This window comes from Pleuronectes platessa, chromosome 20, assembly GCF_947347685.1.
Source record: "Pleuronectes platessa chromosome 20, fPlePla1.1, whole genome shotgun sequence".
In the NCBI taxonomy this organism is placed as follows: Eukaryota; Metazoa; Chordata; class Actinopteri; order Pleuronectiformes; family Pleuronectidae; genus Pleuronectes; species Pleuronectes platessa.
In genome coordinates, this window is record NC_070645.1 from 20,077,649 (window position 1) to 20,097,530 (window position 19,882).

General features: G+C 40.7%; 1 protein-coding gene across 2 annotated transcripts; it reads right to left on the reverse strand.

Annotated features, from left to right (window-relative positions):
* Window positions 1-16,246: 16,246 nt before the first annotated feature.
* Window positions 16,247-19,548, reverse strand: si:ch73-264p11.1 (uncharacterized protein LOC100000923 homolog). Of its 2 annotated transcripts, none has more exons than XM_053412539.1 (4): window positions 19,227-19,548; window positions 18,414-18,477; window positions 17,451-17,655; window positions 16,247-17,359 (listed from the first exon to the last, which is right to left on the reverse strand). In XM_053412539.1, exons 1-4 carry the CDS (start codon window positions 19,358-19,360, stop codon window positions 17,319-17,321), a joined length of 444 nt encoding a protein of 147 aa, XP_053268514.1. In that variant the 5' UTR covers window positions 19,361-19,548; the 3' UTR covers window positions 16,247-17,318. The 2 variants fall into 2 exon arrangements, with proteins under 2 accessions (XP_053268514.1, XP_053268513.1); XM_053412538.1 differs by having other exon boundaries at window positions 19,218-19,541.
* Window positions 19,549-19,882: the final 334 nt, after the last annotated feature.

The window sequence follows — 19,882 nt, forward strand, 5'->3', positions numbered from 1 at the left end:
AACTTCTCCTCCAGGAAATGACAGAAATAACAGATGAAATTATCTGAGACGTTCACAGAAGCATCTGCTTCATGTTCGCTGATAAAGAAACTTTCATTTTACAGAATGAACGATACTAACAGATGTTACATTTTACATGAATAAATGTTTTTTAATTAAAGTTCTTTGTATTTGTGTTATTAATAATACAGTTCATGGTAAAACTGTAAAATATCAAGTCTCAGTTACATTTCTTTGCCGTAAGGGTTTGATAACGACATCTTAGGAATCATTGTCAAATCTTTTTCATGAATTTATTGGCTGATTTATCGGTTTCAGATTTTCTTTCACTCTAATATCAATATGGTTTTTGAAGGAACTCTCAGAAACTGAAGCTTTAGGATGTGTCTGCTGATGCAGCTGAGATGAAGCTGTTAGAGCATCTCCATGACAACAGGGTTATTATTTAGAGCAGAATATTGAAATTATCAAAATAAACAGTAAACTTACTGTAAATGGTTCTTCTGAGGCATCTGATTGTGGATGTTCTGTTGTGGGTTTGTTCAAAAGAAATAATCATTGGAAGAAACAACAATTAATAAATGAATAGCAGAACTATTGTAAATATTAATATTTACCTTTCTACAGTAGTATATTAAACCTGCTCCAGCTCCTAATGCTACACACACAACGAGGACTCCGACCACAATCGCTGCAACTGAACCTGAAGAACCTGTAATTCAGAGAGAAGAACTGTAGCATCAACAAAGTGCAGTGATGTGTCTTCAGTGTAAAGTGTGTGTGTGTGTGTGTGTGTGTGTGTGTGTGTGTGTGTGTGTGTGTGTGTGTGTGTGTGTCCTCCTGGTTCCTGTGTGTTCTCCTGACAACATGTGGACATGATGCTCCTGAGGAGCTGGAGGACGGAGCCCTGGGGGATCTGCTCCACCAGGAGGAACCAGGACTCACTGCACCAGCCTCAGGTCTGACAGTCGCTCTGAGGATTTCATCATCAGTTCTGGTCTCATGGGATTTTACCTTCCTCTATCGTCACGTAGCTGATGAAGAGCGTCTCCTCTTCACTACTGAGTTCACAGGTGAACGTTCCCTGGTGATCTGAAGATAAGTGGTGCAGCGTGAGGCTGCCTGACGCTGACACATCCTCCACCTGCTGCCTCCACTGCTCTGAGACCCTGGGGGGGCCGTCCACCCCGGTCTGGTCCACAATGATCTGACTGTGGTTGAACTTCCACAGCAGGTGTGTCGGGGGTTTGGTGTTTGGAGCAGTGCAGTGGATTGTTGTTGTTGTTTCACTCGGTGACACATGGACGAGAGCTGAAAAGAAAAGAGATCAAATAATATCATCGTGGTCAGAATGTGGTTTCAGGCTCTGATGAGACTTTCTGAACATGTTCTATCATCAGATGTGAGTTATCTGTAGGAGCAGATATGAATATGCAGCAGTAGGTGAAACAAGCAAAGGTTCAGTTCCATAGAGCAGATTCAACGTACTGGGTTGATACCACACCGCGCTCCTCCTCCCACTGCGAGTGCTGATGCTGCAGATCAGAACAGAGTCTCTGTCTGACAGTGTCACTGTGCTGCTGATCTCATAGAGCTGCTGCTCCGTCTCCTTCACTGAGGTTTGGTTCTGAAGGTCCACGTTGGACGGAGGCCTGGTGGACCAGGTGAGCTGCGGCTCGGGGTAGATCCCCTCTGAGCGGCAGGTGAAGCTGTCCTCCACCTGCTCAATGTCCACGTGACGCACCGGAGCTGCAAGACAACAGAGATTCAGTTTGAGGGAAGATGTTTCCCACGTGGTGATGTGGGAGGAAAGACTCTTTGCTCTGCTGCTTCTGTGGAGCATCTCCTTTCACCTGAGATCATTCAAAACCAATAAAAACTGTTAGAAATAAAACATCTTTCCAGAGACTTTGTTTTCTCTTCTTCACGGAATAAGAAAAGTTAGTTTCCCACTTCACTCGTCCAGAACCTGGAGTTTGCTTCAGGAAGCTCAGTTGAATGATCACATGACTCTTTTACTGTTGAAGCTTCTTCAGGAAATCATCCGTCACTTCTCAGTCTGTTTCCTGATGTGACTCATTGAACTGAGAGTTGTTGTATTGAGCTCACACAGTCGTAGAAATCATGGTTTTATGATAGTGATCAGTATTTATACAGCACCCGGAGTTCGGCCTTTTAAAACACTCGTAAACGTTTCACTGTGGGGTCAAAGGTCACAACAACACCACCAGGCTTCTCACCTCCTTGAATAAACCAAGAAATAATAAGTGAAACAATCAAAAACTTAAATTCTATCTGACTCATTGCAGCCGTCCCTGCTCACTACTTGATTTCACCAGTGGGGGGCGCCCCAGGTATTTCTCACACAACAGAGTGTCTGTCTTCCTGCTGCAGTTCTACCTCCTCGTGTCTGGAGCTCTTCATTCATTTGACATATTGTGATTATTATTCAACAGGTCACATGTCAGTGTTGCCAGAATGCAGATCCAGAAGTTGGATCTGATCTGAGATCTGTGTCGTTCCATCTAGTGAAATACTCTAGAGGGCGCTGCTGAGAGTACACAGCCAGAAAGTGCAGCTACGCTCATGAAGCATCTGGTCATGTGACCACTAAACAGCAAGTGCATCTCCAGCCTCGTCTGTTTTATAATTATATCAGAGACAAATATCATTTCTAGTATTTGTGTTGTGTTTTCACTGTGAGTTTCTTTACCTTCTGCTCTCAGGTTGATAAATGAAAACTTGTTGACTCCAGTGATGGTCCTGGTGTAGCACTCGTATCTTCCCTGGTCCTGAAGCTGCAGCCCCGTCAGCCTGATGGAGGCGTTTCCTCTGGAGATCTGATCTGTGAACAGCGATGTCCGGCCTCTGAAGCGCTCCCTTTGGTGTGCAAACTTCTCTCTGGTTCTGTAGTAGGAGAGGACATGAGGGTCTCCTGGTTCCAACTTCACCCAGTGGATGACTGGGTCTCTACCAGGATGAAAACTGCAGGGTAAGAAGCAGCTCTCCTCTAAAACACAGGAGACCTCAACATCTGTGAGACACCGGGTAAAAAAACAACCAGTTCAGGATCAACTGTGGTGAATAGAAGATCTTTTTAAAGAGCAGTTAGAACATTTGCTCACAGACGGATTGTGAATGTAAATATCCTGATGGAACTGTCTGTCTGTTTGGCTGTTGACAGTTAACATACAGTAGTTTCATCTGAGCTGCTTTCACAGAAACAACCTCCTGCCACACGAGGCAGTGGAATGTGTAACGTACATTTACTGTCAAACCAAAGATATGAACTAAAAGAGGCTCAGATTCACACCAAGTGGAAAAGTTGTGTGTTGATCACAAAATGTTCATTTAGAAAATTGAACTTGAGATACAGCAAAATCTTAACATTCTTTGTGATGAGAAGACACACACACTGCCTACTCACATACACATCCTAGTAGTTTGTGTTTCTATACTTTTATTATCTTCATCATAAATGTTTTTCTTCAACAAATGTTTTTTCATTAATGTTGCATAAGTGTGTCACGCTTAATGTGTCGTATACACAACCCAACTAATAACATTAGAGACACAATTTACAGCTTATTGACATTAACCAATCACTCGTCATCATATTGTAAAAAATCATGATGACGTCATCATCAAATGGAATAAAAATATAGATATAGAATATAAAGAAATAGAATTAAAAGTAAACATCATCTGATTTGGTTATATAAAGCATGTGTTGTTTGATTCAGTGACAAATTAAAAACTAAAGCATCATCACGTGTTTCTTCTGGAACGTTTGTGGAACGTAGTAAATCTGGTTCGGCAAGATTCCAACACTTGGAACAAGAGAAGCTGTTTCCTCTCAACTTCATCACAGATTAATTTATTTACCATTAAAATGAATTTGGTAACTACATTGTAATGTGATGATTTTTTTTCTCTTAAAAACATAATGTTACTGCATCGTTAGTGTTTGAGTGTCACAGGCATGAGATTTATTCACACACACACACACACACACACACACACACACACACACACACACCTTTAAAAACCACAACTCAGTTCAGTTCTGTTGATGAAGTTTCAATGAAGAATAAAAGAACATCTGGTGTGAACTGTTTCACCTCCAGCTCAGTGAGAACATGTTTCTCTGTGTTGTTATAAACCTTCACAATCATTTCTCATGTTTCCTGCTTCGTCTGATGGAAACCAACATGCCTGTACAAAGTGCTACGTTCAAACAGAACCTGTGATTTCTGAGTGAGATCAGACTTCACGTACCTGCTGTGGTGAGAGTCCACATGATGAGGATCAACACAACCAGAGACCTGAACGCAGACATCTTCACTCTGTGAGAACTGAAAGTGGATTAAAGAAGGAGAGAGGGTGGAAATGAAAATGTAGATAAGCAGGTTTGAGGCTGCGTCAGTTCCCTGGCAGCTGAGGATCAAACTCTTAATTATAATCATCTATTCAGTGTAAAGTTCAAACTGACTCACAGGTTGTTTCAGTGCAACTTTATCGAACATCGGAGGCTCAGTGTAAGATTAAGGTGAAAGAGATTATTGGGAGAAATTGAATATAAAATAATCATGTTTTCACGAGTGTGTAATGATTTAAATTGTATGAATTGTTTATGTCTTTACCCTTGAGTGTGGTAAAGGATGAGATGAGGGGGATTCAGCTGCATCATCACAATTCAACACTAGATATCACTACATTCTACACAATGAAGCTTTTCTGACTTCAAGAATAATAAAAGAGATGTGAAATAATTTCACATCAAGTCATTGTTTACTTTTAAAATCTCTGGGAAAAGTCAATTAAAATGTTCAGAACTCAACATTCTCAAACTAAACAGATTCCAGGTCTGTTATTTTGTTGAACACTGACCAAACTGGCACCATTAACACTGAGCAGAATTAACTGTCAGCTGTTCCAGTTTGCATCGAGCTGATGGACGTTCAGGCAGCTGTCACCGGTTCACTATGAGAATGAGGAAAACTTTCAGATGTGATGTTTCTCAGTGAAGTTCTGTTACAACTAATGTTTTCTCTCCCTTGTGATTTCTGAGCCGACGTTAATTTACTCATCAGACGTCAGAGATGACAAGAAACAAAAATGTGTGTTTTTTGTGTTTGTCAGAATCTATGAATGTGTAAATATCTAAACACAACTTTTCTGAAAATGTAAATTTCACCTCCGGAGGCTTCAGGCTGTTTTACACTTTGCTGGAGGATTTGTTTGCAAATAGTTGTTTGTAGTTTCAGCAGATTAATGTGCAACATGTCTTTAAACTTACAATAAAATCTAATCTCTGAAGGTCTTTAACCTTGTGTAGATAATATGTGTAGAAAGAACAACACACTCAGAGCTCAGTGATTAATCTGTTTTAATAACGTCACATTAAATACGACAGAGGTTCAGTTCATGAAGCTCAGAGACAAAGGTCGACTGAGTCTCTGTAGATTTCACCTCAGGGTTCGGAGGTTTCTCACCTTTGTTCAATATCAGTAATTAACAGCAGTCACGTGCACAGACATTTTGGGGGAGAGGTGTTAAAAAAAAGGGTACCCATCGCCAAAATTATTTAAGAAATTAAAAATAATATTAACTAAATAAATAAAAAACACAGTTTGTGAGGGCCGCATGTCGGGGCGACATTATCACAAAAACTCAAATAAATGCCTGTCAGGTATCAAATCACATTTGGGGGGTATTGATGAAGAGAGAGTCATTTTTATTATTAAATATTGATGGATGAAGAAAAAATTGGTTTCCAGCAGAAGGGCCAGTGCTTGAGCACCACTAGGAGTCAATCTGTGCACGTGCCTGATTTACAGTCACATCCTTCTTCTGGGCTCCAGGATCCAGAGGGAGTTTGGCCTCTGGGAGTTTTTATTGGACAGTGAAGGTAACAGCAGAAGAACAGGAGGTCAGTCTTTAATGTTTCAGCCCTTTAGAAGTGGAGAAGTCCTTCACTGCTCCTCCAGGGAAAAGTTTCACCACATGCTGAAGAAGAATCTGTGTCTCCAGCTGCTGACGCTCTGCACGGAGCTGGGATCAGGAATCTGACGGATCCATGGACCAGGGAGTCCTGCTGGCTATGCTACAGTACTAGGCTTGGGGGAAAGTGATTTAGCATAATTTTGGAAAATTTAACTAAAAGTATCTAATGTTACTGAAGAACAGGCCTGAAACCTGGTGAACTCCTCATAACCGAAGCTGAAGTCATAAAGACAAACGAACAGTAAACGAGTCAGAAGCTTCTCCAGTGACTGAGAAGTGAGTGACGTCACGACACACTCGCACACCGTCACTCCCACTTGACTTCACGTCAAGCACTTAAATAGAGGAATAACACAAGATCTCAGGAAGTGTTGAACAACCAGTGACCACACGGTGGAGCCAGGGGAGAAGACATCTGGAGATTCATTTAGATTTCAGTGGATCAATGGAAGCTTGGAACTGCAGGTGGCGCTAGAGGACAAGATAGAAGTTCACCAAAGTCATGAGCAGTCCTCCTCTGTTCTGTATTTAAGCTTTTCATCCCCTGATGAGTAAAATCCTAAATGTGTCAAATACAGAAAGATACCACACAGATTTATAAAAATACATTTTAATAAAACATTAAATTTGCCATTACAGTCGAAGTAAAGTTTCATAAAAATATGTGCAAATACAAAACAGTACCAGATATAAAAATCAAATCTGTACATTCTTTCCAGAGCTTTAAATTATTATAATTCAGTTTTAACCTGGTTCAGTTCTGTGAGTCGGCTGAACGTGTCAGATTAGTTTGGTCTCAGCTGTTTCATTCAGGTTCTGTTGGTTTTCAAGTCTCTGTCGGATGTTGTCCAGAGTTAAAACAGACTTAGAGCAACACTATGTCTCCACCTCAAACCAGCAGCTGGGTTCAAATGGGTTTGATGGTTCAGGGACTGAAGCCGTTTGGTCTTTCACAGAAGAAGAAGGCAGCAGGATGTTGTCCGGGTCGAACTCGTTCACCTGGAACCCGACGTCGACCTCATCACCTGAAGATCTGGAACCTCCTCGTGTTTCCAAGTGGACGTCTTCATCTTCAAAATGTTCGGCTCCTCTTCTTCATCCTGAGGTATTTGTTTGTTTTTGTTTGTCTCAGGCAGCATGTCGTTATTTTCCTGGTCAATGTACTTATTAATTTCTTCAATGGCTGACCTGTAAACAAAATTAAGAAAAATCAGAGCTGCTGAAATCTTAATCTCCTGGATTTTTATTCTTCATCAGTCATAAACACAAACTGCAGAAGATGTGAAACTATCAAACATCAGGACATTTTCTTTCTCTCTTAATCTTATTGAATCCATTGAAATTATTTTTTAATATCATGCATTTCTTTGAGCTTTTTGCTTCTGCTCCACAAACCTGAAACAAACGATCTCCTCCAGGAATGACAGAAATTTGTTTGACATAAATATACATTTTTTAATATAAGTTCTTTGTATTTGTCTTATTAATAATACAGTTCATGGTTAAACTGTAAAATATCAAGTCTCAGTTACATTTCTTTGCCGTAAGGGTTTGATAACAACATCTTAGGAATCATTGTCAAATCTTTTTGTATAAATTTATCGGGCGATATTTTGGTATCAGATTTTCTTTCACTCTAATATCGATATGGTTTTGAAGGAACTCTCAGAAACTGAAGCTTTAGGATGTGTCTGCTGATGCAGCTGAGATGAAGCTGTTAGAGCATCTCCATGACAACAGGGTTATTCTTTAGAGCAGAATATTGAAATTATCAAAAATAAACAGTAAACTTACTGTAATTGTTTCTTCCGTAGCATCTGATTGTTGATGTTCCGTCTTGTGTTTGTTCTTTTTCTCTGAGTTCAAAAGAAATAATCATTAGAAGAAACAACACATAATAAATGAACAGCAGAATTATTGTACGTATTAATATTTACCTTTAGTATTTTATAGTATAAGAATCCTGCTCCAGCTCCTAATGCTACACACACAACGAGGACTCCGACCACAATTCCTGCGACTAAACCTGAAGAACCTGTAATTCAGAGAGAAGAACTGTAGCATCAACAAAGTGCAGTGATGTGTCTTCAGTGTAAAGTGTGTGTGTGTGTGTGTGTGTCTGTGTGTGTGTGTGTGTGTGTGTGTGTGTGTGTGTGTGTGTGTGTGTGTGTCCTCCTGGTTCCTGTGTGTTCTCCTGACAACATGTGGACATGATGCTCCTGAGGAGCTGGAGGACGGAGCCCTGGGGGATCTGCTCCACCAGGAGGAACCAGGACTCACTGCACCAGCCTCAGGTCTGACAGTCGCTCTGAGGATTTCATCATCAGTTCTGGTCTCATGGGATCTTACCTTCCTCTATCGTCACGTAGCTGTTGATGAAGAGCGTCTCCTCTTCACTACTGAGTTCACAGGTGAACGTTCCCTGCTGATCTGAAGATAAGTGGTGCAGCGTGAGGCTGCCTGACGCTGACACATCCTCCACCTGCTGCCTCCACTGCTCTGAGACCCTGGGGGGGCCGTCCACCCCGGTCTGGTCCACAATGATCTGACTGTGGTTGAACTTCCACAGCAGGTGTGTCGGGGGTTTGGTGTTTGGAGCAGTGCAGTGGATTGTTGTTGTTGTTTCACTCGGTGACACATGGACGGGAGCTGAAAAGAAAAGAGATCAAATAATATCATCGTGGTCAGAATGTGGTTTCAGGCTCTGATGAGACTTTCTGAACATCTTCTATCATCAGATGTGAGTTATCTGTAGGAGCAGATATGAATATGCAGCAGTAGGTGAAACAAGCAGAGGTTCAGTTCCATAGAGCAGATTCAACGTACTGGGTTGATACCACACCGCGCTCCTCTTCCCACTGCGAGTGCTGATGCTGCAGATCAGAACAGAGTCTCTGTCTGACAGTGTCACTGTGCTGCTGATCTCATAGAGCTGCTGCTCCGTCTCCTTCACTGAGGTTTGGTTCTGAAGGGTCTCGTTGGACGGAGGCCTGGTGGACCAGGTGAGCTGCGGCTCGGGGTAGATCCCCTCTGAGCGGCAGGTGAAGCTGTCCTCCACCTGCTCAATGTCCACGTGACGCACCGGAGCTGCAAGACAACAGAGATTCAGTTTGAGGGAAGATGTTTCCCACGTGGTGATGTGGGAGGAAAGACTCTTTGCTCTGCTGCTTCTGTGGAGCATCTCCTTTCACCTGAGATCATTCAAAACCAATAAAAACTGTTAGAAATAAAACATCTTTCCAGAGACTTTGTTTTCTCTTCTTCACTGAATAAGAAAAGTTAGTTTCCCACTTCACTCGTCCAGAACCTGGAGTTTGCTTCAGGAAGCTCAGTTGAATGATCACATGACTCTTTTACTGGTTGAAGCTTCTTCAGGAAATCATCCGTCACTTCTCAGTCTGTTTCCTGATGTGACTCATTGATCTGAGAGTTGTTGTATTGAGCTCACACAGTCGTAGAAATCATGGTTTTATGATAGTGATCAGTTTTTATACAGCACCCGGACTTCGACCTTTTTCAACACTCATAAACATTTCACTGTGGGGTCAAAGGTCACAACAACAACACCTGGCTTTTCACCTCCTTGAATAAACCAAGAAATAAAAAGTGAAAGTATCAAAATCTTAATTTTATCTGACTCATTGCAGCCGTCCCTGCTCACTACTTGATTTCACCAGTGGGGGGCGCCCAAGGTATTTCTCACACAACAGAGTGTCTGTCTTCCTGCTGCAGTTCTACCTCCTCGTGTCTGGAGCTCTTCAATAATTTGACTTATTGTGATTATTATTCATCATGTCACATGTCAGTGTTGCCAGAATGCAGATCCAGAAGTTGGATCTGATCTGAGATCTGTGTCGTGCCATCTAGTGAAATACTCTAGAGGGCGCTGCTGAGAGTACACAGCCAGAAAGTGCAGCTACGCTCGTGAAGCATCTGGTCATGTGACCACTAAACAGCAAGTGCATCTCCAGCCTCGTCTGTTTTATAATTATATCAGAGACAAATATCATTTCTAGTATTTGTGTTGTGTTTTCACTGTGAGTTTATTTACCATCTGCTCTCAGGTTGATAAATGACTCCTCCGTGACTCCAGTGATGGTGCTGCTGAAGCATTTGTATCTTCCCTGGTCCTGAAGCTGCAGCCCCGTCAGCCTGATGGAGGCGTTTCCTCTGGAGATCTGATCTGTGAACAGCGATGTCCGGCCTCTGAAGCGCTCGCTCATGTGACCAAACTGGTCTCTGTCTCTGTAGTAGGAGTGGACAGGAAGGTTTCCTGGTTCCACCTTCACCCAGTGGATGACTGGGTCTTTACCAGGCTGGAAACTGCAGGGTAAGAAGCAGCTCTCCTCTAAAACACAGGAGACCTCAACATCTGTGAGACACCGGGTAAAAAAACAACCAGTTCAGGATCAACTGTGGTGAATAGAAGATTTTTTTAAAGAGCAGTTAGAACATTTACTCACAGACGGATTGTGAATGTAAATATCCTGATGGAACTGTCTGTCTGTTTGGCTGTTGACAGTTAACATACAGTAGTTTTATCGGATATCTACATTGTAAATCAAACTCTCCTCTAATATAAAGTTGCACTAAAGGGTCAGTCTAAGGTTCAGGTTGTAAAATTGCAATAAACAGCTCCTTCTTTCCTGAGCGAGAGCAGAAGTGACTAACGTTAGCAGAAAGACTCAAAGTCTGATAACAGGTGTTATAAGGTTCAGTGGCTTCAGCCCTTTTTTTAATATTTATAATTCTAATTCAGAATTCACAATGTATGTTCTTAACATTTGAAAGTTCTCTGCTCTTTGTTATGGTTATTATTATCATGCTTATTATCTCTTATTGTATCCCTGGTATGAAGTGGTTTCAAAATGATGACAAAAATATCATTCATCACAATCTTCTGGTTAGACACATCGTGACAGGCCTCCCTTAAAGTGGCAGTGTGTAGAATCTAGTGACATCTAGTGGTGAAGTGACGTGTTGCAGCTGAACACCTCTTAACTCATCCTCCTCTTCCAAACATGAGAGAACCTGAGGTAACTTCAGTTTTCATAAGAAAAACTACCTCCTGCCACACGAGGCATTCGAATGTCTAATGTACATTTACTGTCAAACCAAAAATACTAAAAGAGGCTCAGATTCACACCAAGTGGAAAAGTCGTGTGTTGATCACAGAAATGTTCATTTAGAAAATGGAACTTGAGATTCAGCAAAAATCTGAACATTCTATGTGAGAAGAATTTAGGATCTGGAAATGTAGACGTAAAGAAACATGGACTCACACTGGCCACATAGACAAAAATGTGTTTCTACACCCACACACTTCAAATTATATGCATCGGTTCAAGTTCATGATTCAAAACTACAACTCAGTTCAGTTCTGTTGATGCTCAAGTTTCAATGAAGAATAACAGAACTTATGGAGCCAGAACAGTCTCAAAAGGATTAAATGCACACAGAAATGAATACATGCGCAAAAAAGATCCACAAATACATTTTCAATGCACACACAAATATGTTTCATTCCATATATAAGTAAAAAAAATTCACATGTAAAATATTCATAAATTCATAAACATATTTCCGATGCACACACAAATAGAAAAAAAATTCACAAATATATGCATGTAAAAGTATTTGCAATCTGGGGAGTCTCAAAAGTCTCAAAAGTCTCACACACAAATGCAGCGAGGTTTACAAATTAAAAGCACTTTGTAAATGCAGGTCCAGCAGTTTATATATGAATGTAACAAGCTCCAAATATGTATTTGATGAAGATTGCAAATACTTTTACATGCATATATTTGTGAAATTTTTTTCTATTTGTGTGTGCATCGGAAATATGTTTATGAATCTTATATTTTACATGTGAATTTTTTTTACTTATATATGGAATGAAACATATTTGTGTGTGCATTGAAAATGTATTTGTGGATCTTTTTTGCGCATGTATTCATTTCTGTGTGCATTTAATCCTTTTGAGACTGTTCTGGCTCCATAGAACTCAACATCTGGTGTGAACTGTTTCACCTCCAGCTCAGTGAGAACATGTTTCTCTGTGTTGTTATAAACCTTCACAATCATTTCTCATGTTTCCTGCTTCGTCTGATGGAAACCAACATGCCTGTACAAAGTACTACGTTCAAACAGAACCTGTGATTTCTGAGTGAGATCAGACTTCACGTACCTGCTGTGGTGAGAGTCCACATGATGAGGATCAACACAACCAGAGACTTGAACGCAGACATCTTTCTTTCACCCTTTGAGAACTGACATCCTGCATCTATTCCATCTGTGAGAACTGAAAGTGGATCAATGAAGGAGAGACGGTGGAAACATGTAGATCAGCAGGTTTGAGGACATGAGACTGAGTCGTTGCTCCGGCAGCTGAGGATCAAACTCTTATCTACCTGCAGTTACTCAGTGATTGTACAGTCTAAAGTTCAAACTGACTCACAGGTCGTTCCAGGGCAGCTCTATCAATCATTGAAGGTTCAGGAAACAGACTCTGAAAACAGGAACCCAGTGTTTCAACAGTGACTCTGTATCAGTGATCACTTGCAGATATAAGCTGTGGAAACAAATATTATTCTAATGCAAAGCACTTCCATCTTTGTTTTCTAGAAATGGCAAAAGAAAGGAGAGAAAGAACAGAAGAAACTTTCTGTTGATAATAAAACATGAGAATCCACATTACGGTTTATCAATGCATTGACTTGTTTTCCAGTGGAAACAACATCTCTGAACAAAGCTGGATGTGAAAAAGGTTTTTCTTTCATTGGAGTTGATGTATCAGGCTCAGAAAGATGTAAAAGAACAATAAGAACATCAGTGACACAAGTTCTCTTCTCCTTTCCTAAGTTATTTTACAACCTGAGGTGGTGGAAGTTCACTACCCACACACACACACAAACACAAACACACAAACACACACTGGCACACACACACACACACACACATGCACACAAACGTTATCTTCTCCTGTCAAAAGTTAATTTACAACCTGAGGTGGTGGAAGTTCACTACCCACACACACAGACACACACACAGTTCCCAAGTCTCGTTTTTGGTGCTGCCTTCAGGTGCTATCGAACAAACAAGCACAACACTGGGGACAAACACGGTTTGTTCATCTACTAAAGAAACCGTCTGTTGAACTTTATGATTATGTAATAACTTTGTAATACAGTTTAATTAAATGAATGAAACCTGAATTATTCTAAATAATCTTCAATGTTATATTTATCTGCCACCGTGCAGGTGTTATAAGGTTCAGTGGCTTCAGCCCTTTTTTTAAATTTATAATTCTTATTCAAACTTTATACTGTATGTTCTTAAGATTTGAAAGTTCCCTGCTCTTTGTTATGGTTATTAGTATCATGCCATCCTCTGATTGTGTCACTGGTATGAAGTGGTTTCAGAATGATGACAAAAATATCATTCATCACAATCTTCTGGGACAACACATTGTGACAGGCCTCCCTTAGAGTGGCAGTGTGTAGAATCTAGCGACATCTGAACACCTCTCACCTCATCCTCCTCTTCCAAACATGAGAGAACCTGAGGTAACTTCAGTTTTCATAAGAGGTTTAGTTTGTCCAGTCTGGACTCCTACAAGAAACATGGCAGCCTCCATATTAGGGATGAGCGAGTACAGCATTATCTGTATCTGTATCTGTATCTGTTAACCATATGAATTATCTGTATCCGTATCCGTACTCGGAGTGGGCGGGGCCTAACCCGGAAGTGGGTGTGATTTAACCCGGACGTGGGCTGGATTTAACCCGGAAGTAGGCCGGGTTGTCTTGAAACGGGCGGGGCTTTAACCAGTATGTTATTTTAAGCATGCAATTGATATGGGTTGATCAGAAATTGTTATATTTATTGCTGATTAGAAAACTATTACAGGACAGTATCAGCATTGAGCTTCAGATCAATGATTTTGATCACAATAGCAAACGAACTATTTACAGAACAAGTTTTGCAACAATGAATACAACACATGCTGTTGCAATTATGAAGTGAAATGTAATAACAAGGGTTTTCATACTCAACATAACTTTATTTTTTAACTTTGAAATTTTTTTATGATTTTTTTATTTTAATTTTATTTACATTTATTTCCACACGAGGTGTGTGTGTGTGTGTGTGTGTGTGTAGCTTAATTTGTAATATTTTTTATACCACTACTACCTAGAAAGTGTCAGACACTCAGTGCGTGAAGTAAAATAAAACTGGTTAGAGCCAACTGACGGTTTAAAAAAAAAAAAAAAAACTCCAACGACCGGCAGAGAGAGGGAGAGAGAGTAGCCAGATGCTAGAGAGTAGTCCGACACTCAATGCGTGAAGTAAAAAAAAAAAAAAAATCTCCGACAGGCAGAGACGCAACGCGAGTCGCTTTCTACCAGCACCACGTCTGAACGAACCCACGTTTAACAGAACTCTACTGGTTAATAAGTAAGTACAAACTGAAATAAAAACAAACTTCAAGCTGAAGAAACCCTAAACGTTAACGGAAAAGACCCGCGAACCTGAGTGACTAAGAGACAGAGAGCTGTTCTGTGAGTGAGTGAGCAGAGCGGTGTGTGAAGGGGAGGAGCGCTGTGACGCTGTGTGAGGATTTTCATTCAGTCCGCGCACAGATATTGACTCGTATTACTCATATAATACTCGTGCTCGGCAAAAGTGCTTTATCCGTACCGGATACTCGTTTCAGCCGAGTATCCGGCTCATCTCTACTGTTAACCATATCAATTATCTGTATCCGTATCCGCACTCGGAGTGGGCGGGGCCTAACCCGGAAGTGGGTGTGATTTAACCAGGAAGTGGGCCGGGTTGTCTTGAAATGGGCGGGGCTTTAACCAGTATGTTATTTTAAGCATGCAATTGATATGGGTTGATCAGAAATTGTTATATTTATTGCTGATTAGAAAACTATTACAGGACAGCATCAGCATTGAGCTTCAGATCAATGATTTTGATCACATTAGCAAACGAACTATTTACAGAACAAGTTTTGTAACAATGAATACAACACATGCTGTTGCAATTATGAAGTGAAATGTAATAACAAGTGTTTTCATACTCAACATAACTTTCTTTTTTAACTTTGAATTTTTTTTTATTTATTTCCACACCAGGTGTGTGTGTGTGTGTATGTGTGTGTGTGTGTGTGTGTGTGTATGTGTGTGTGTAAGTGAGTAAGAGAGAGACAGAGAGAGAGAGGGGGAGTGTGTGTGTGTGTGTGTGTAGCTTAATTTGTAATATTTTTTATACCACTACTACCTAGAACTTGTCAGACACTCAGTGTGTGAAGTAAAATAAAACTGGTTAGAGCCAACTGACGGTTTAAAAAAAGTTTAAACCGTTAAAGTAAAAAAAAAAAAACTGTTTAAAAAAAAAAAAAAAAAATCTCCGACAGGCAGAGACGCAACGCGAGTCGCTTTCTACCAGCACCACGTCTGAACGAACCCACGTTTAACAGAACTCTACTGGTTAATAAGTAAGTACAAACTGAAATAAAAACAAACTTCAAGCTGAAGAAAACCTAAACGTTAACGGAAAAGACCCGCGAACCTGAGTGACTAAGAGACAGAGAGCTGTTCTGTGAGTGAGTGAGCAGAGCGGTGTGTGAAGGGGAGGAGCGCTGTGACGCTGTGTGAGGATTTTCATTCAGTCCGAGCACAGATATTGACTCGTATTACTCATATAATACTCGTGCTCGGCAAAAGTGCTTTATCCGTACCGGATACTCGTTTCAGCCGAGTATCCGGCTCATCTCTACTCCATATGTTCTGTGTGTAGTTAGTAAGTTTGATATAAAGTTAAAATAACAGAACAAAACCTAACAAACAATAATATGATCGTTTCAAACATGTTCAATATTACAGAATCCTTTAAAATAAATGGAAAACATGAGACCCCACATTAACACCTTCTCCCAAAAGAAACATATAAATGCTCAAAGTTCAAACTATATTTATCAGTAAAGATTATGAAGCTGAAGCTTGAAAATGATCAGTGACAAAGACAAACAGTGGAAACTGGCTCAGGTCAGCTCATGCAGGAGGAGTGAGAAACACACAGGAAGTGTGGTGATGTTTGTGTGAACACACACACACACACAGAGGTCTGCTGAACATCACACGTCTCACGTTCACACTGTGATGAAACCATGGACGGTCACAAGGAACCACAGAGAAGTGAAGGAGTTCAGACCAATCAGATAGAATACAAGTAAAAGGTTTATAGTTTTCTTTCTTTAATAAAAACGACAATCCGTTCACACATAATGTGACATCTGCAGAACATCATCCAAACACCATGTAATAACTTCTCTTTTATTATTCTCATTATTCTCATGACTCAGGGAAGAGGACTCTTTGCTCTGTCTGAGCTTCTTCTGTCTTCATGAATTTGATCTTTGCAGAACAAGAAGTTGTGTCTGTGAGTCTGTTTAAGGTCAAAGAACTGAAAGTGGTTAAAGTGGTTTGTCTCTGAATTGAAAAAACCAAAAGAAAGAACTGAAGCTGTGTGTTCTGTGTGAACGACTGTCGATGGATGTTGATGTTGACTGTGGTGGAAAATAAGTGACAACATAACAACAGACTTTTATTTTGCTGCACTGAGGAATTTCTTTAATGCGACAATATACAACTTTGTTTTTACCCCAAATCCACAGTTTGAATAAAGTGAGTCTGATGAACAAAGAGGAAGTTTCCTCCTTCTCTCCCTGAGCGTCTGTTCTCTGTGACTCTGCTGAGTGGGTTCCATCTCCTGAGAGAAGAACTGACTCAGAGTCACAGCTTCAACTGTCACAACCAGCTCCAGGTGAAGAGTGAAGCTGACCTGAGATCAGTTATAAACACTCTGAAAAACCAGAGTTTATCTTCAATAGTCTCTTCTGGGGCAGGAAGCAGAGGATCATGGGTAATATCTACACAGAATTAGATTTTTCTCTACATGAAAACCACTAAATCGCTCAACAAGGAGCCCAACAGGAGTAATGCCCACGTGTGGCTGCAGGGGGCGCTGATGCTCAGTCAACTTTAAATAGTGTAAGCTACATAGGTCAAGAGTTTCCATGTATGAAAGTTTGCATGTTTCATATGAAAACGGTTTCATGAAATGAGTCACACAGTCGTTTCCCCTTTTCTGATAAAAGCTTAAAAATAAAGAACGTAGCTCAGTGGGGTTCATCCTCTGGTGAACATGAACGTCTGAAGCTCATCTCATCCATGTTTTCTCTCCTTCATCTTCTGAATTAAATCCAGTGTGCGACTCTGAACTTGTTTCAAGTGTTGAAGTAGAAGTTATTCAGGAAGGACCTCAACGTAGGTGGAGTCCGTAACATCTAGGAGAAAAGAAGAAAATGAAATACGTCTCAAATGAAAGAAGATGCTGTGAGATGAAGAGAGAGAGATCGGTTTGAGGAGATGACTCACTCTCATAGTCAGACGCTTCCTCAAACGTCCTCTGCTTGTCTTCATCTACTGGATCTTCAGGAGGTCTTCGGGGCTGGATCAACATGGCCGTCTTCCTTTTCACAGAGTGCCGCAGGTGCATGACCATGCCCTGGTTCTTCCTCTTATAGTGACGAATCAGATCATCCAAGGTCTTAAAACACATCTCCTGCACACCTCCTGCCGTCTGAAGGAATGACACAGCATCAGTCGAGAGAGAGAGGACAGAGATCGCGTCACTTCCCTTCAAGCTTCCTCTCCATGACGGCCTCAGATTTGACAGTGATACTGCAGAGTGTGAGTCTATCATAGTTCACAGAGCCACTTGAAATAAGACCCAAGTTCAGAAGTGACCAGGAACTTACAGTGAGCAGTCCCCGTGTTCATTAAGCAGCACCGTGGTTGGAGAGGCATGTTTTTAAAACCAACATGAGTCACACTTCAGACAGCTGGCCCGTGTGATCAGATCAACATGTGTGGGCACTTCTCTCATCTCTGTGGTCTGTGGTGTGTTTGTGTTGAAGCGTCAGGGAAGCTTCCTGTGGGGTGAGCGCTGATAACTACTCTGTTTCCATTTACAGCTGAAATGTTCATTAAAAACTGATCTCTGCTTATTTCACTCTGAAGAGGAAGAATGATGCCAGAAGAAAATAACAACTTTAAACTGTAAAAAATAAAGTTCTGCATTTGTTGGATTCTAAGAAACTTCTGTATTTCTGAGAGGCTGAATGTGGTTCACAGCCACGATGTCTCCATGTTCGTTGATATTGTGTTTTTAATGTTTAACATGAGACTTGATCACAACAGGTTATTTAGTAAAGATGCAAATATCTAAACAAAAAACATTTAATTGATGTTTGTGAAGTTCAGCTGATCAATGCTGATCTGTTTGTGTGTGTGTGTGTGTGTGTGTGTGTGTGTGTATGTGTGTGTGTGTGTCTGTACCAGCAGAGTGTACTGTCCAGTACAGGTCTGAAACAGCCTGTAGGTATTCACCACCTTCTTATTACTGTAGAGATGAAACAAAGCTGAATTTCAACCACAAATCAAACTACTTTTCAATTGTTTCACAAACAAACATCAGAGATCAAGAAACAGAAACCAGAACAAACTATTGAACACAGTTATAATCTTTCTGTCAGTGTCTGAGAGAGAGATCATTCCTCTCTCATCTTCACTTCTATTATTCTCTTGATTTAATGTTTTTTTTTAGACTTTAATTAGTTCAATGGACCTTTGACCAATCAGTGGAAACAACAACATCATTCCCTGTGATGATGCGTTGCTCAGTCACACACACACACAAACACACACACACACACAGAGGAGTTACTGGAAACACAAAACGGATTAAAACAAAAAATGTATTTCGCCTCATATCTCTTTTTAACCAAAAGAATTTGACGGAGTAAAATGTGTTTTGCAGTGAAAAATAAATACTTAGATGACGAGTAGATCAAGATCCCTGATGAAAGTTTTAAATATCTGCTTTATGAGAACATATTGTTTTGTATACATGCTCAGATCCAAAATATCCTTGTGATATATTTAGTGGTAACACTGGTAATACGGATAAAATACAAGATGAAAACAAACTAAAACCAACACAAATGTTTATGAAACAATAATTTTTACCTCTGTACTATTAATTTGTAATCACATACATATCAGGATTGTTATTAGGTGTGAAATGACAAAACGTTTTAAAGAAGAAGTTAAAGAAACACGTAGATAGTGAAGAGCACTCACTAGACGCACAGGCACATGGCTCCCTGCAGCGTCTCACTGGCTCGGATCAGATACGCTCCGTCCTTGTTCTTCTTCCCCAGGAGGTCCTCGCACTCCTTCTTGCTGATGGCGCCGTGGTAGCACAGCGGCAGAGCTTCTGCCATGGCGAGGAGACACGGAGACGTTCCTTCAGACGCCCTTCACTCCTCAGAGCGGAGGCAGATCTGGGTTACCGCTGCTGCCATAGAGGCAGGGCCCTGGCAGGCGGATGAGGGCTGGTGGTGTGAGGACGTGAACAGAGGTCAGAACTCAACACACTGACACAGACACAAGAAAACCACCGACAGTTTCACAGGAAGTGTGAACATGTAAATTTGTGCTCGGGTGAGGCGAGAGAAACAAAGTGAGACACGATCGACTGATAAGAACTGAACAGAAACACTTCATGTGAACCAGCTGGAGTAAGATCACAACAGGAAGATAAAAACAGTTTATTTCTCTGAAGAGAATTTAACTTAGATACAGGAAGACAAGAGGAACTCAATGAATATGAATTGTTACCATAAAACAGAAGATTATTAGGTATGGAGCTTTATCCCGGATGAAAAGTATGTTGAAGGACGTTAAAACTCTTTTGTTCGATGTTAACATTTAGTTTTTCTTGTCTGAATTGTTTGGTTTTTTTT

Bases quoted from the DNA above. Each gene is read 5' to 3' on its own strand.
- si:ch73-264p11.1 (XM_053412538.1), bottom strand. From the start codon at position 19,360: ATGGCAGAAGCTCTGCCGCTGTGCTACCACGGCGCCATCAGCAAGAAG. The intron at 18,478-19,217 runs GTGAGTGCTCTT...TCATCTCTACAG, and splicing joins GCCATGTGCCTGTGCGTCTA to TAATAAGAAGGTGGTGAATA. The intron at 17,360-17,450 runs GTGAGTCATCTC...CTTTTCTCCTAG, and splicing joins GGAAGCGTCTGACTATGAGA to ATGTTACGGACTCCACCTAC.